The sequence below is a fragment of the Theobroma umbraticum genome, unplaced genomic scaffold (genome assembly GCF_002168275.2).
Source record: "Theobroma umbraticum cultivar Fairchild unplaced genomic scaffold, ASM216827v3 scaffold_31.0, whole genome shotgun sequence".
NCBI classification, from domain to species: Eukaryota; Viridiplantae; Streptophyta; class Magnoliopsida; order Malvales; family Malvaceae; genus Theobroma; species Theobroma umbraticum.
The window spans coordinates 206,846-221,907 of NW_018397283.1; the positions used below are offsets into that span (position 1 = coordinate 206,846).

At 34.5% G+C, this 15,062-nt stretch overlaps 1 protein-coding gene across 4 annotated transcripts; it reads right to left on the reverse strand.

Annotated features, from left to right (window-relative positions):
- Positions 1-7,125: 7,125 nt before the first annotated feature.
- On the reverse strand, positions 7,126-14,502 carry LOC110428350 (alpha-1,4 glucan phosphorylase L-2 isozyme, chloroplastic/amyloplastic-like). Of its 4 annotated transcripts, none has more exons than XM_021444167.2 (16): positions 14,220-14,502; positions 13,757-13,986; positions 13,572-13,673; positions 13,254-13,430; positions 12,831-13,106; positions 12,335-12,606; positions 11,986-12,103; positions 11,455-11,841; positions 11,195-11,347; positions 10,396-10,524; positions 9,943-10,179; positions 9,449-9,525; positions 9,134-9,320; positions 8,752-8,952; positions 8,107-8,248; positions 7,127-7,996 (listed from the first exon to the last, which is right to left on the reverse strand). In XM_021444167.2, exons 1-15 carry the CDS (start codon positions 14,410-14,412, stop codon positions 8,132-8,134), a joined length of 2,856 nt encoding a protein of 951 aa, XP_021299842.1. In that variant the 5' UTR covers positions 14,413-14,502; the 3' UTR covers positions 7,127-7,996; positions 8,107-8,131. The 4 variants fall into 4 exon arrangements, with proteins under 4 accessions (XP_021299843.1, XP_021299842.1, XP_021299841.1 ...); XM_021444166.2 differs by having other exon boundaries at positions 7,127-7,999; XM_021444168.1 differs by having other exon boundaries at positions 7,126-8,248; positions 9,215-9,320.
- Positions 14,503-15,062: the final 560 nt, after the last annotated feature.

Genomic DNA, 15,062 nt, shown 5'->3' on the forward strand with positions numbered 1-15,062 from the left:
TTTTTTTTTAAAAAAAAAAGGATTTGAATCCAATCGAAGATTCACTTTTTCTTCTTTATAAAAAAATAATTAAAAATCGACCTGTCTCCAAACTATCTATTTAAACAAAGGGTATGATTTTGTTATTTTAATTGCCACAAAATTTTGTATGGATTGTAATCTATTTGACATTTGTTTATATATGTAATTTGATGTTACAATTCAATAAAGATACATATGCTTAACTTGATTCTCAAGAAAAAACACATCACTATCAAATTTTGTCTAGCAAACAAGAATCAAGATAAAGGGAAAGGATTGAGTTACGGCATGTTTCCAAAGCACATAGTAATAATAGTATTATTTAATTCTAAGTAAGATCGTGATGACAATTTGGCACAAGCTGGCTGATGGATACGGCCGGAAAACACACGTGTATTTATAAGATGATGAGGTCCCATGATCAGGCCCCCTTCAAAAGGAGTGACCTCATGGAATCTTCTAAGATTTGAACCATTGGGTCTTGGATTAGGGGGAAAAAATGAGTAGAAAATTCAGATTATCAAAATGGAATTAATGGTTGCTGCAATGCAATGCAAGCAAGCCCATGGTGGTACTTTTCCACTTTGTGATCACAAAGCATGCAAACTCATATTGGAGGATTGGATTTGAGTGAGATATTGCCTGCCCTTCAACTCTCTTGATGGGTTTCTTTGGCTAGTTATGGGACTTATAGATGTTGTTAAGAAGTATGGGTTTGAATGCTAATGATGAAGAAATAATGATTGCATTGCAAATGTTGGGTATTGTTTACATTTTGTCATTTGAATTATATATACCAAATTAGTATTTCATGATCATTATTTTTATATTTTTGTCATTTAAAGAATCGGATAAATTTATAAATCTGATTTGGTTTAATAATAGATATTTATATTCTTGTATTCAAAGATTTAAGTTTGAATCTCTTTTTCTCAAAAAATTTATAATATCTTTTGTCTATGATGTATGACTTTGAACTTTAATTGGATCTAGACATTTTTTTTTCTTTCAAAGTTTTTGCATTTATGATGGAACCAATCAATGAAAATTTGGTATAATTTCATTTTCCTTGTTGTTAGTTTCTATATTCCCATTTTAAATATGATTGATATGGGTGGTGGTTGCAAGGGAGAGACTTGCCCTAATACAGAAAAGAAAAGAGTGGCTCACAATTTTGATCTCATGGAGGTTGATGTACATCAACTGCTCGTGGAAAAGTATCGAAGATGTTGTGTTTGTTAATACTTTTCTTGATGTTAATGCATTTATCGATTCTCTTATTAATTTCGGAGTTGATTAAACGAAAATGTATTTTTAATTTATTTTTATTTTTTTTCAACTTGTTACTTAATTTCAAAATTTTAAGGTATATAATGGTTTCATATAAGATAAAAGAAAAATGGCATTACACCTTTTGGTCCCCAACCTATGCAAAATAAGCTTTTAAGTTGGCCGGGGCCCTTGAAGGATAGGAATGCGATATGATTTTGATTGATTTAACTATTTATTGGCTTAGATTCAAGACATAAGAATTAAAAACCCAAAACCAGATTAATTTCCATGATTAATCCAAATTATCCCTAATACCTAATACCTTAGCATAAATTAAACTTGATAATTTTACGCATGTCGGCAAATTAGACTTCACTTTTTTTTTTCAAGTGTGTTAAGGATTGGAAAATTGATCCCTTTACACAATTTGATGATAATGACATTCTATCAAATGTAATTTAGTTTTGACATTTGAATTGATGCCCCCTTTAAAATCAATTAAACTTTTTTTTTCTCGTCAATTTTGATTAAAGAAAATATTAACATAGATCGGTAGTGGAGCAGAGTCGCACCCTATTTATGAATCACTACATATTTTTTTTTTTCCGAAAAGCATAAGAATGTGTTCCATTACTTACAACGATTACAAAAAACTACCTTAAAACCGATAGGGTAGGCAAAGCATCCTCTACTGTGTTAATCTACATAAAAAGATATAGAAACAGATTGTCTTGATTTATTAGATTATGATAAGATTATGAAAATGTGAGATTATTATTACCATACTAATAATTTGATTTTTAAATAAATAAAAACAAAAGTGACGGGTATATATTTGTACGATCATTCATTTGTATTTATATATAATAAATAAGATAGAGATTATTCATTTGATAGTGCCATGTTGATTCAGTTGCGGTTTCATCTTCAGCATACAAAGTGGTCCCTAAACATCTAAGTTTGGCTCCCACTTATTTCAATTCTATTATTTGGTTTAGATTTTTTTTATTTTACTCTTTTAAAAAGCAATAATTAAATAAAAAAAATCATACCCCCTTGTCATAATCATCTTTATTATTAATTAATTATTCATTAACACTTTTTTAAAAAAAATTGAACCTCACGAGCACCTCAGAAATCTTGTTTTCACTCTGATATTTCGTGTTGTCAATTTGGGAGAGATGGGGTCCAAAACCTACCATTGCTTCCAGCCAAGCTTGGGGATATAGCTAGGGGTCGGTCATCAAGGCATTTGCAAAGCAAGGCAATTTGAATATACGTGTGGAGGAAAATATTAAACAAATGTTTAATTTTCCATTGATATTTCGAATAAAATCAAACATGCTCTTTGCCTATATAATAATTGATCTTGGTGTTGGACCAATTTGCTCCAATCCTGTTTTTGGTATGCTTTTCACTTGTATATATCTGTCTTTATCACATGTATAGACACACACACGTCATACATATAAATTTATACAGGTAATCGTAGTGAATGAAGCTAATTAGAAATTAAGTCAAATATACTTAAAATCTATATCTTTGAAACATAGAAAAATTATTTTTATATGCAATATTTAATTTTCTACAAGTTTATATTAGAAATTAAAGGTTTTTTTATATATGGAAATTTCAATAATCATGTTTATAGAAAGTAACATATCAATTATTGCACGGATGCAATTGTTTTAGGTTGATTTTGAGGTTCTCATACGCAAACTGCACAGGAAGGGGTCTGTGTCTCCCATGTGATGTTCTGCTCTACAACCATACTTTTGTAATCATCTTTTAAGAAAAGAGATCAATTCTTATACTTTTCTGAAAATAAAATTATTACAAAGATACAGCAAGTACTAATATAACTAGAATTTTGACAAAAAAGATTAGATTGCAATGGTAGGGCATAGGGGTTGGTATGTTTCTGATATAAACATTTACATAATGATCAGATTGGAGGAGATATCAGAATCAAACATGATCAGCCTTCACCTTGAAAGGGATTTGTGTTATTTTATCATTTGATTTTCAATGCAATAATGACTGCATTTAGGACCCCTAAGATTGGTTTAAGTACTTTAATATAATCTCCCACATTTTCAGAGAAGATTGCTGTTTTCATCATTTCTGCAGCTAAAAACTTGAACCCTTTCCAGGAAACAACTACCTTTGTGAATGAAACAAAGATCTTCCTGTTTGTTAATTAATTGTTAATTACTTTAATTAATATAATTAATCAACACCGACACGCGTAGAATTAATATCTAATGCCATCATAATCCCGCGTTAATGAGCATGATTAGTTGCCTGTCAGATGTCTTATTATGATCCTGAGGAAATTGCACTACTTGCCCCCATTCATGCGTTCATCAGGTCATATATATATTTCATATCAATCAGCTTGAAGCTTCCAGTTAAAGATCAAAATAGATCAGATATTAACAATAAAAAAAAGCCCTTGCAATTGTTAGAAAGTCAGCAGAAAGTATCTTTCCATTACAACTCTTAACTTTACTTTAGATATGATCACAAAGGCATGTGCTGCAGTCATTTGGAAGCATATATATTTCAATCTTTTAATTACGAATTATATGGTAATTTATGTTATTAATTTTACCTACAGGAGACAATGACGGTATGCCCTTAAATGACACCCAAACTGAATCTTCCAGGCTCTTTCAACTTTATCTGTCAATGGCTGACAACCAGAAAATTCACCCTGGTTTTGTGAAAAGAAAGAAAAACAATTGATTAGAACCAATCTTGACTACTGATTTATATGAATCCAGGATAAATCTTGCTGGTAGGGAGTAAGCATACATACACCAAGAGCTTGAGGCTAGTCTCTGAGCCATGCACTTGCCGTCACATTCAGGTTATGAGGACCACTTTTTATCTTTTATCTCACTCTCTCCTGCCTAGCTGCCAATCATGTTGCAGAATGGCAGTGGTTCCTTCATGACCTGATCACCTGATCAGAATATTCAAGTAATATATATATATATATATATATATCTATATAAAATATCAGTGGACCAACCCTCCTTTTCTTTCCTATTTTTGGTTTACCTTCGCTTTCATGAAATGACAGGCGTCACATACAACCCTAATATCCTATTTACAGATGCTGGTTACGATTCTCTTACATATTCCTGCCTACATAAAAAAGCAGATTATGTGCCGACAATCTTACTAATAATACTGCTAAATTTGGGAATTAAAAGTAATAATTGATCTTAGATTTGAGTTCTTTTGTTTATAATATTAATATTTAAAGCTTGGTGGAAGAGTATTTTCGTGTGTTAAATCTAATTATATATAGCATTTGAGGCACCCTTAATTGCATGATTAAGTGAAAATATTTAAAGGACAAATGTTTTTAAAACACAATAACAAGTAATTTAATAATTTTTAATACCCTTTTGACGGTGTAAAATCAATACTATTAATAATTTAAAAAAAATACCCTTTCGACTGTGTAAACCCTGTACCTAAAACTTGGTCGAGAGAGCATATATACTAATTAGCAACAAAATCCTAAGGGGAATGGGGAGATTAATTTGGGATTAAGCGGCTAACAACAAACAAAGAAATTGCAGCCGACACCAACCTAAATGAATCTTAGTTACCATGATACGATGTAGCAGAAAGTGGGCCATTGGGGGGGTTGGGGGTTTTATACCAAAACCAGGAGCATTGAATCTGAATAAAATCATCATAAAATATTTTCCCTCATCAGTAAATCATGATCATCATTACAAGTAGTGGTGGCAATGCCATGATTCTTGAACAACAACCATGAGAGAAAAGAGAGGTGGTAACCACCCTCTTAATTCGTGAAAGTGACATTCACAGCCAATTTGCTTGCAAAATTACAAAACAGTTTCATTTGACAGAATCTCAACTGCTCACACTAAGGCAAAGTGAAAGGAAAAAAATTTTTTGTTGCCAATTGTACTACAGTTTTTGCAGGTGCAGATCAGTGAAACATAATCCATATGGTGCATGAACCTGAATGCTTGCTTTGCAAGCGACGACTGTTCGTGGGGTGACCCCCTCCTCTCCCCTCCCCCCCTTTTTTTTGCCCTTTTAACTTTAGCTTTGCATTATTGTTTATAGAGAACCAATCTTAATTAGATAGGTCGCTTTACTATATAAATAATAATAATAATAATGAAATATCTGTATGTCCATGGCTAATGAAGATGGACCACTTTTGTAAACTTTATTTTTGGTGGCGTTTTCGGATAAGGGATAAGCTCCCATTGGCGTTTTGTTTTGCCTGTTTCCGCATGTTTTGTTTGGGAAGTACTGTCTCTTGCATTTCAAGCAAAGAGCCTTGATCAAACTAGTTCAATAACCCCATTGGCGGTGCTTGAAACACCCTATTATAATAGACTAGGTTGCTTCTGATGTTGAGAGGCTGGACTGTATTATAGCAGTTTAACAGGTTTACTTGATGTTGTCTACAATTAGGAAAATGAAACTTTTTTCAGTCTCAAGTTGCACTTCTAATGCTTATGCTCTGAGGTCTCCATCCCCATATATATCAATCACCTAATCCAACTTCAGGCACGTTGCTATGCTCAAGAGAAAGAGATATTTGGGTTCTGCTAGTGAAGGAGGCCCTGTAACAAATTTGGGTTTTAGCTATATTTATTGATTTATTTATTTGCTCAATCAAGATGTATTCATTTATAGAAATCCATTACAGACCTTAGTCCACTATCATAAGAACAGGTATGGACAACGAAACTTCTGAACTTTTATATGCAAAGTGCAGTTGCTTAACCCTTCATGTATATTAATGGATCTAATTAATATTCTTAGTAATTCCTAGTTTATAGATAATTTGATGATTGAATACGAACATTAAAAGAGAGACATAAGGGGAAAATTAGGATTGCAAGTCTTACATTCCATAAAATTTTATGTCTACCTTGTATGCTAGAGATGTATGGTCAATCATGGAGGAATCAAATCTCTTTTACCAAGATCAGCTCCTTATAATAACAGGCTTGACAAGAATTTATGTATTGCTACCTAGCTAGCTAGGCGGGAAACTTCTAGTGACAAATACTAGATAATCTTATCTTGGGTGGGATCAAGAACTCAAATGCACGCAACTAACTTTTTAAGGTCAAACTCTTCTCAAAGTTGAGGATTTTCAAAAGCCCCAAGAACAGTTTATGCTTGAACTAGATGCAATCATTAAATCACCCCTGTCTCCATTGACTTTTAACTCTCTGCATGCTTGATTTCTTGGAGTGGGAATGGACCAAATTTGGGGTCATTAATTTATACCTAACTTGTCAATGAAAAGGGGGGAGAGAGAGAGAGAGAGAGAGAGAGAGAGAGAGGAAATATATTTTTGGAACATCTAACAAGCAAATTATTAAAGCAAACCAATCTGTACCATTTTTATCTTCTAAAAAGTAGTGTTAGTTGCACTGCCAAGACTTTTATATGTTAGGGACTCTAGGTCGTAGGTGACTTATTCATGTCATTGCGACACCGAGCAGCAAATGAGCTCGAAAGCAACTTTTGAAAAGGAGTTGTTCCATATATATAATGATATATATATATATATATATAAGAACTTTTAAAAGGGTATCCTGAGATTAAACTTTCACAACAACACAAGCGTAGAACATTGCTGAAAAGTATAAATGGAAATATAATAGTATTAGTCTTTTGATTAAAAGGACTTCACCTTCAAAGTTTTGCATATGGTTCTTTTGCGGTTAAAATTGTTTGATCAATGAAGCAAATCAACAGGGTTTAGTCTACATCAAACGTCTTCAAAATTTGGAAAAAAAAAAAAGGAGATTCTCATGATGCATCTGGTGTAGTGATATCAAATAATACATAAAGTAAAACCCTTTTTTAATTGATAAATGTTTGGAGGAGGAGATTGGCTGCCGTCTTACGGGATGAACAAAGCCTTTAAGAAGAAACGGGTTGAAGACCGCATTAATCTCTCTTTGTCTGATGGAGACTAGAGATTAAGTCATTAGCAACAGGGAAATCGTTGAGGGTCTGCAAGCTCTCAGTCTCAGGTCCATGGTTAAGAGTTAGAGAACAGGAACAGGCTCAGGTACTGTAATGGAGTCATGTGCACTAAAACCATATCAATAGTACTGGTTTGTTCCATGATTTCATAATTTTTTCATTCGGGGAGGGGGGTTGGAGTGGGGTGGGTGGGAAATTGCATACATATAGAACCACCACAAACAGTTCCAATGATTTCTGCCAGGAACTGTTCTTAGATTTGTCCTTAAGAGATATTTAAAGTTTGGATAACCCTAGCGCAATATTTTAACTCATATAAAATTCTGGTTTCAGCATAAACAACTCATGGTGTTTTACTCAGTTTGGAGGCTAAAATTAAGGTACGAGCACCTGTCAGTGGTTCATCTTGCAGGGAAAGACAAGGACGTAATGAAGGTCTAATGATAAGATCTTCAGAACTCAATGCAGATCCTATTATTCCCATTTTTTCTTTTCCTGCAACCTTTTATGAAAACAGGACTCAAGTTAAGGCAATTCCAATATTTTTGCAACATCACAAAGGCAGGAGGTCCTTGCAGCTTATAGTTGCAGTATTGGCATTTACTGAACCTAGATAAGAATCTTGCTTGCTGTAAATCACAGCGATCGACTGCATATATTTTGGGAGATCTTGATGATTCCAAGCCTTCCAGCTCTTCTATGTAGTGACAGGACTAATTAGCACTATACCATGTTATACTAATAAGAGTACTTAATTCTACACATGGAAAGGGAGACAGGAGGATGTAGATGGGCTAAACTTACATTCACCAGGATAACACATAAGTAATCATGGCAGCACAACAGGATCAATCCTCCAGATGTCCCTGGCATAATCATGAATAGTGCGGTCACTGCTGAACTTGTATGAGCCAGCTGTGTTCAAAATCGACATTTTTGTCCATCTCTGTTAAAAAAATGAATCAAATCAGGTCTTGTAGCAATATAAGTATGACGCCGGTCATCATTAATATATATAATCTTACAAATGTATGATTTAGGGTTATTTTAGACCAGGCTTTACACATTTTCGTTTACGTATTCAAACAATTATGCGCAGATGAAATTTAAAATTTTATTGAAAAGGAAAAGATTTTCCAACCTAAGATTGTTAAAACTGAGCTAGATTTCGAATTATTGAGGTCCAGGTTCTTGGTATGCAGATTGCTCATTATATAGAATAAGCTCAAATGGATCATATTGCGCAATAATTGAACTAGCTGAAAACTACAAAACTGAATTGCTCCCTACCTCTTGGCTTTTTTCCCTTGAGGCAAATCCTGACTCAACAGGGTTAAACTTGCATTATTAGCTTAGACATGTAGGGTACAGATGTTTTATGTGGCAACAAAAGTGTGCACATCCACATCTATGTATCTGATGCAAGAGTGTTACCACATTGTTGCTTACCTTTTGGTCTCTATATGCCTCGTCAACCTTCTCTTGGCACTCAATGTAACTAGGAAAATCTTTTCCGACAAGGAAATAATCGGCACGACCATAACCTTCATTTCCTTCCAAGGATCCCATCAGTTCTTCATAGTTGTAGGGACCAAAAACATCACTTCTGACAAATGCTTTCACTTCTTCAAACCTTGGGTCTGGCACAAACTGTGATAAGAGATCAAACAAGATAAGAACAGTGATTGCAATAACCACTTCACCGGTTTCTTCTCAAATTCAGGTTATAGGTTTTCTGTTATGTGCCTCCAGGTTCATTTCCAGCTTTCCAAAAGGAAAAACCAAAGGAGGGGAACAGGGAACTAGGGCTGATCTGACTTATTAAGCTCACCTTTCCCTCAGCTCTTTCTTTCCTTAGTCCAGCTATTTCATGAGCCTGTGCACCAAAGAGAAAGAAGTTATCTTCACCAACCTCTTGCCTTATTTCAACATTAGATCCATCTAATGTTCCAATTAGGATGCAGCCATTCATTGCAAACTTCATATTGCTGGTTCCACTAGCCTCCATTCCAGCCGTACTAAACAATTGAAACAATATTTGAGAGACAAAGTGCAATATATATTAATCAGTACCAACCTCCTGGTTTCATGATGTATATCGCAAATTGAACAAGAAAAAGTAGTAAGGAGCCAATGATAGGATTACCTTATATGCTGAGACAGCTCACTGCCAGGAATAAGCATTTCGGCCACACTTACATTGTAATCTGGAACAAACACTACCTGACATATAAACACAAAGAACAAGATCATGTTTACAAACAAGGATCATTTCCCAACATCAAGCAAGCATAGAAGCCCTTAGTTTGGGTTTTGTCTAATTCAGAAAATTGGATTTCATTTAACATGAAAAAGAAATAAAAAGAAGAAAAAGCAATCATTTTGGTATCAATCCAATAGGATTGAGTAATCATGCTTAACTTAGATAGCAAAATGACAGGTGGCCTTCATCATTTAAAGTACAAGGGTATGAATACAACCCTGTCTTCATCTTATCTGGTATGCAATGGTAAACATTTCTTGCTAAAAAAATGAGTAGTTCGATTGACTGAAATTGCTTGCCTATGTTTAAGAAACCGAATATATTGTGACTGTGAGACATCTTTCTTGATCAATAACTATTATCAGTAAAAACCATACCTTCAGAAGATCTCCTAATTCAGGATCATGGTTTACAGTAGCCCCGACATCTGTGATGAACTTCACTATCCTTTTGGCTTGGATGTATGTAGCAAAAGCTTTTCCTCCAAATATGCATACCCGAGGAACAAAGCATGTTTTTCTTTCCTCATGGCTCATTTCTTTCATTTTCTTATAGCGGTACACTATTCCCATAATGTTCAATAACTGTCTCTTGTATTCATGGATGCGCTTTACCTGCAATTACATCCATAAGGTCGTCTATCATTAATTCATAGCTTAATAGATAATGAAATGGAAGCCACAAATCTTGTTTGGGTTCTTTCTTTTTCATTATTAATGAGTTGTGTGAGTGAGGCTTAGGCAAAACAAAAAGGTCGCTCGACTTCCTTTCCATAACATATGTAGCTACAACAGAATGAAGAAAAGTAGTATGAACTAGGAAGAAGTAACCTGCACATCGAACATTGCTTTGGGATTTACAATATAGCCAGTTTTTTCTCTGAGGAAAGATGCAACCTTAACCTTGTTTCTTCTTTTTGCTTCCCTCCATTCAGATTGAAGATCCTCATTATCAGCTAACTGTGGACAATTCTCATCAGTCCTCCTATCAATATGTATAGAGCTAGCACAACATTTAATGGAAATATAGTATATTCTTTCCTCAAGTATATATATGAATGTAAGTGCTAGTTACATCTGAGAAGATATGTTTCTAGAACACATGTAGGAAGAAAATTATGACAAGGGAAAGGTAATTGGAAAGAAGAAATTCAAACCCAAACTTCATCTAGCTATTAACTAAATGTTGGTGAAGAACCTATGTCTTACTTGTTAGTCTATCAGCTCAGAACATTTGGAAATATTCCTGCTCTAGTAACTGAGATAATCTAACTGAGGAAATGAAACTTTATGTGCATGTTTCAGATGACTAAGACTAGGGATACACACCAGATAATATACTTTTCAACTGAGAGACAGGATTGTTAATGAATGAAATGTGATTTCCAGATAAAATAAGATGAATCAACTTTCAACACCACTGTTCAGATCCTTCCACATATTTAGCACCACTTTACAGACAGCTATTATGGATCTGATTGGGAAGTATGCTTTCTTACTATGCAATATAATTGGCTAACAAGAATTACAACAAGATGCACAGAAATTTCTGGTGAAGAAACTATATTTGTTGGAAACTAAAAGGAATTAAAACGTTTGATTAACTTCAAGTTTGGATTTGCCACTGTACCTTACGAAGTATCATCAATTTCTCTGTATTTACAACCCAGTCTTCTGATCCAGTCCACTTAGTTATAATTTTGCTCAAGTCTGGATTGCAAAAGCGAATCCATCTTCTTGGTGTAACCCCATTTGTTTTGTTTTGAAATTTCTCAGGCCACAACTGCCAAAAAGCAAACTATACATAAGTCCTAAAATGAAACCAATGCTTCGGTTTGTCAAAATACATTGAATTGGAGAAGGAAAAGTTTATCCCATTTGAATGGCTACCTTGTAGAATTCATTGAAAACTTCATTTTTCACTATTTCACTATGAATCTCAGCAACACCATTCACTGCATAGCCACCAGCAATGCATAGATTAGCCATTCGGACCATCTTGGGAAGTTTTGGATCTGGCTCAATTGGTGTCACCTCATCTTTGTTCTCAATGTCCTGTTCCTCAAGTTGGTCTTCCTCCTCCATTGGCTTAGTTTCTTCATTAGAAATATCATCTTCTTCAGTTGAATCAACAACAGAACTTTTTTCTGATTTAACAAACAATTCAGCTACTGACCGAGGCAACTCAATGTTTTCTAGAATTCTCATTTGTTTCAGCTTTTCTTGCAGCAGTTCCAGATCCTCTGAGCCATACTCATCAATAATAGTTTGAGTCAGCTGATACACAGAATAAAGAGAGGTGTTAGATTGTGTGGAAAAGAATATCTAATCTTCAAGAAAAGGAGAACTTTAGTTTGATCCATACACTAGATATATCTCCTAGAGAGGACCTAAAAATCACCATATTGCCGCTAAAGTTACCTCCTCATCAATCATTCTAATGATCTCAACGTGTCGAGGAAGCAATTTCTGCATTAGCTCCAGACTCCATTTCTCCAGTGCCTCTGGCAGAACTGTATGGTTAGTGTATGCAACAGTTCTGGAGGAAAGGTCATCATCAATATACATACAATCCACTATAACCAGAAACCAATTTATAGTATCAGATAATATAGTACTTCTTTCTAGATATTCCAGTTGTTTGCAAAGATGTAAAACTTCATAGGATGGATAGCATAAGTCTAATGCAACTTATCGAACACGAACATATAAATACCAGAACAGCTCTTTCAAAACAATGTATAGCATTTAAGTCCATGAGAGTAAGTACCTTTGTGTGATATTCCAGACTTGTTCCCAGCTCAAACTCTTCACATCCATCAATATCCGTATCAGCTCTGGAATGCAGAGCGTTGGATGAGTATCATTCATCTGAACTGCTACCTTGTCAGGGAAATTTTCCCAATTCTTAGACTCTCCTGATCTCTTTTCATAGCGTGCAATGATGTCTTGGAGAGAAGCTGAGCATAATGTATATTGTTGCTTCAGTCGAAGAGTCTTCCCCTCAAGTGACTCATCACCAGGGTATAATATGTAGCAAATCTGGTCTTGATAAAATATTTTACCAATCATGCAAGAGATGTAAACATAATTTTGGAAGCCAGCACAAACTGTGTGATACAAAGCACTCAAATTCAAGATAGTTGTCCTGTTTCTGCCACCACCACGACAACTTCTTGGCTTTCAAGTGCATCAACAGACAACAGCATGCAGGAATTCACACATTTCAGTGTAAAACTAAATTCCAAATGATTATGAATTCAAACCTTTTCAGCATTCTTCATTGCTGCGTATGCTTTCGCATGACCTCCAGCATTGAAAGCACGTAAATCAAACTTATCTGGTGCAACTTTAGGAGACCATAGTCGGAGGTTAATTGTAGTTTTAGTTTTATATCCAGGTATTGGAACGTCATAAGCAACAGCCATTACATTTTCTCCTCCAACCCATTGTTTAATTCCTTCTGGGCCAGAAATGACTTCACCATAGAGTTTCACAGGGTAGTACACATCATTTCGCACAATTTCCCATGGATTTCCCATCTGCAATATAATTGACATTGATTCAACCCTTGAAATCACTGTGTTATTACTAAAGGTCCTATTGAGACTATTTAGAAATACAAATCAATCTAAGTATTTCATAATTGAAATTGTTTTGACTCATAATAAGGATGTAATAAAAGATACCTCAAGCCAATTTTCTGCAACTTCCTCCTGACCATCTTTTGTAATATGCTGTTTGAACAGTCCATACTTGTACCTAAGTCCATATCCCCAAGCAGGGTAATTTAGTGTTGCTAGGGAGTCCAGAAAGCATGAAGCAAGACGTCCTAAGCCACCATTTCCAAGGGCAGCATCTGGTTCCTAGTCCGCAATCAACTGAAAAATTTTAGCAACCTAAAAAATGGACATGTGCACACTTAACAAATTTTCTTAATAGGAATTCCCAATTATAAACAGAAAGAAGAATCCATATATGATGGAATCATCAAGAAGACATCTAACCTCCCTTGCTACATCCTCCAAATTGTGTCCCAGCTTCTTCAAAGCTTCTGCATAAGCTCCTGTAAGCTCTAAATTACCTATTGCATTCAGCAAAGCTCTACCCTGGAAGAATGGTGAGGTAAGATGTTTCACAACCTATATAAATTTCATTAGCAGGAAGAAGAAGAAGTAGTTAAATGGCAAACCTGTAGAAACTCCATAGAAAGATAATAAGCCTGCTTTACATTGATTTTCTCATAGTATTCATAAGTAGCATTCCAGTTTATAATAAGTGAATCTCGAACAGTTTCAGCAGTTGCATAAAATGCCTTGGGGAGCTCAAAATGGTCCGGAGAGAAAGATGGTGTGAACTCAGCATGGTATTTAATGCTTGATGCAATGGATGCAGAATCTGGAACAAAGGTATCTAGAGAACCTGCAGATGAAAGCAACCCACAATGATCAAGATTTAACTGGGAAAAGAAAAAGAGAATCCTCAAAAATACTATTTTAGGAAAGATTTTTACATTTACAATGCATTAATTACAAATCTCTTTCCTTAAAAAGGGTTCCCTGCTTACTGATAGAGAGTAGCAAACACTACCTTGGATTCAATCAAACAACAAAGTATCTACTTGGAAAGCAAGAGTTATTAAAGGTAAACCAAACCTTCCTCAGTGACTTGAGCTTCTTTGAGGTCCTGGTTTTGGTCGCTAGCAACACTTTTGACAAAGAAATTCCTCCTTGAGGAAGCAAAACGTGAGTTTCTGAGGAAGAAAACCTTTGAGTTTTTTGCTGTATAGTTAAAATCTATGAAGGTGGAGTGATGAGAACAAGTAGCCGAGAAAGGCAGAGACGCCATTGTTTATGGTTTCCTTAGTTCTCACTAGTCACTACCCCTCCTGAAGAGAGAGTGATAAAAAGAGAAGAAAATGGGTGAAAGAGAGAGTGTTGCTTTTGTCGTCTTATCTTCGCTTTGACGCCTTCTCTTCTCCCTTTCAAGTCTCTCCACCTACTACTGTTCCATCCATCTCCCATTCTCACGTTCTAAACGATGAAAAATTTATACAATTATTATTAATTAAAATATTATTTATCATTTTATATATTTATACAAAGATTCATATAACACTAATATAATCATATCAATATATCATATTATTATTTAATATAATATATTAATATATTAAGATTTATATGATACAAATGATAATATATTAAGAATAATATTATATGATATAAATGATAAATGACATAATTATATTAATATATCATATTATTATTTAATATAATATGTTAATGTATGAAAATTAATACTGCATAACATAAAAGATAAGTAGTTATGAAACTATTATAATAATAGTACTTATAATAACTTAAGAGAGTCGGACTGTTCTGACAAGAACAAAGATTGAGTTGGGGGGCAGCAATTGAAGCATGCACCGTCTGTCGGGAAAAGAGGACCGTACAAAGGCAAGCAGGAGAATTTGGTCACATGGAGCACTTGGAGCT

Excerpts from the sequence above, each read along its gene's own strand:
- LOC110428350 (XM_021444167.2), bottom strand. The coding sequence starts at position 14,412 with ATGGCGTCTCTGCCTTTCTCGGCTACTTGTTCTCATCACTCCACCTTC. Across the intron at positions 13,987-14,219 it reads AGCTCAAGTCACTGAGGAAG|GTTCTCTAGATACCTTTGTT; the intron begins GTTTGGTTTACC and ends TTTCATCTGCAG. Across the intron at positions 8,249-8,751 it reads AGGCATATAGAGACCAAAAG|AGATGGACAAAAATGTCGAT; the intron begins GTAAGCAACAAT and ends TTTTTTTAACAG.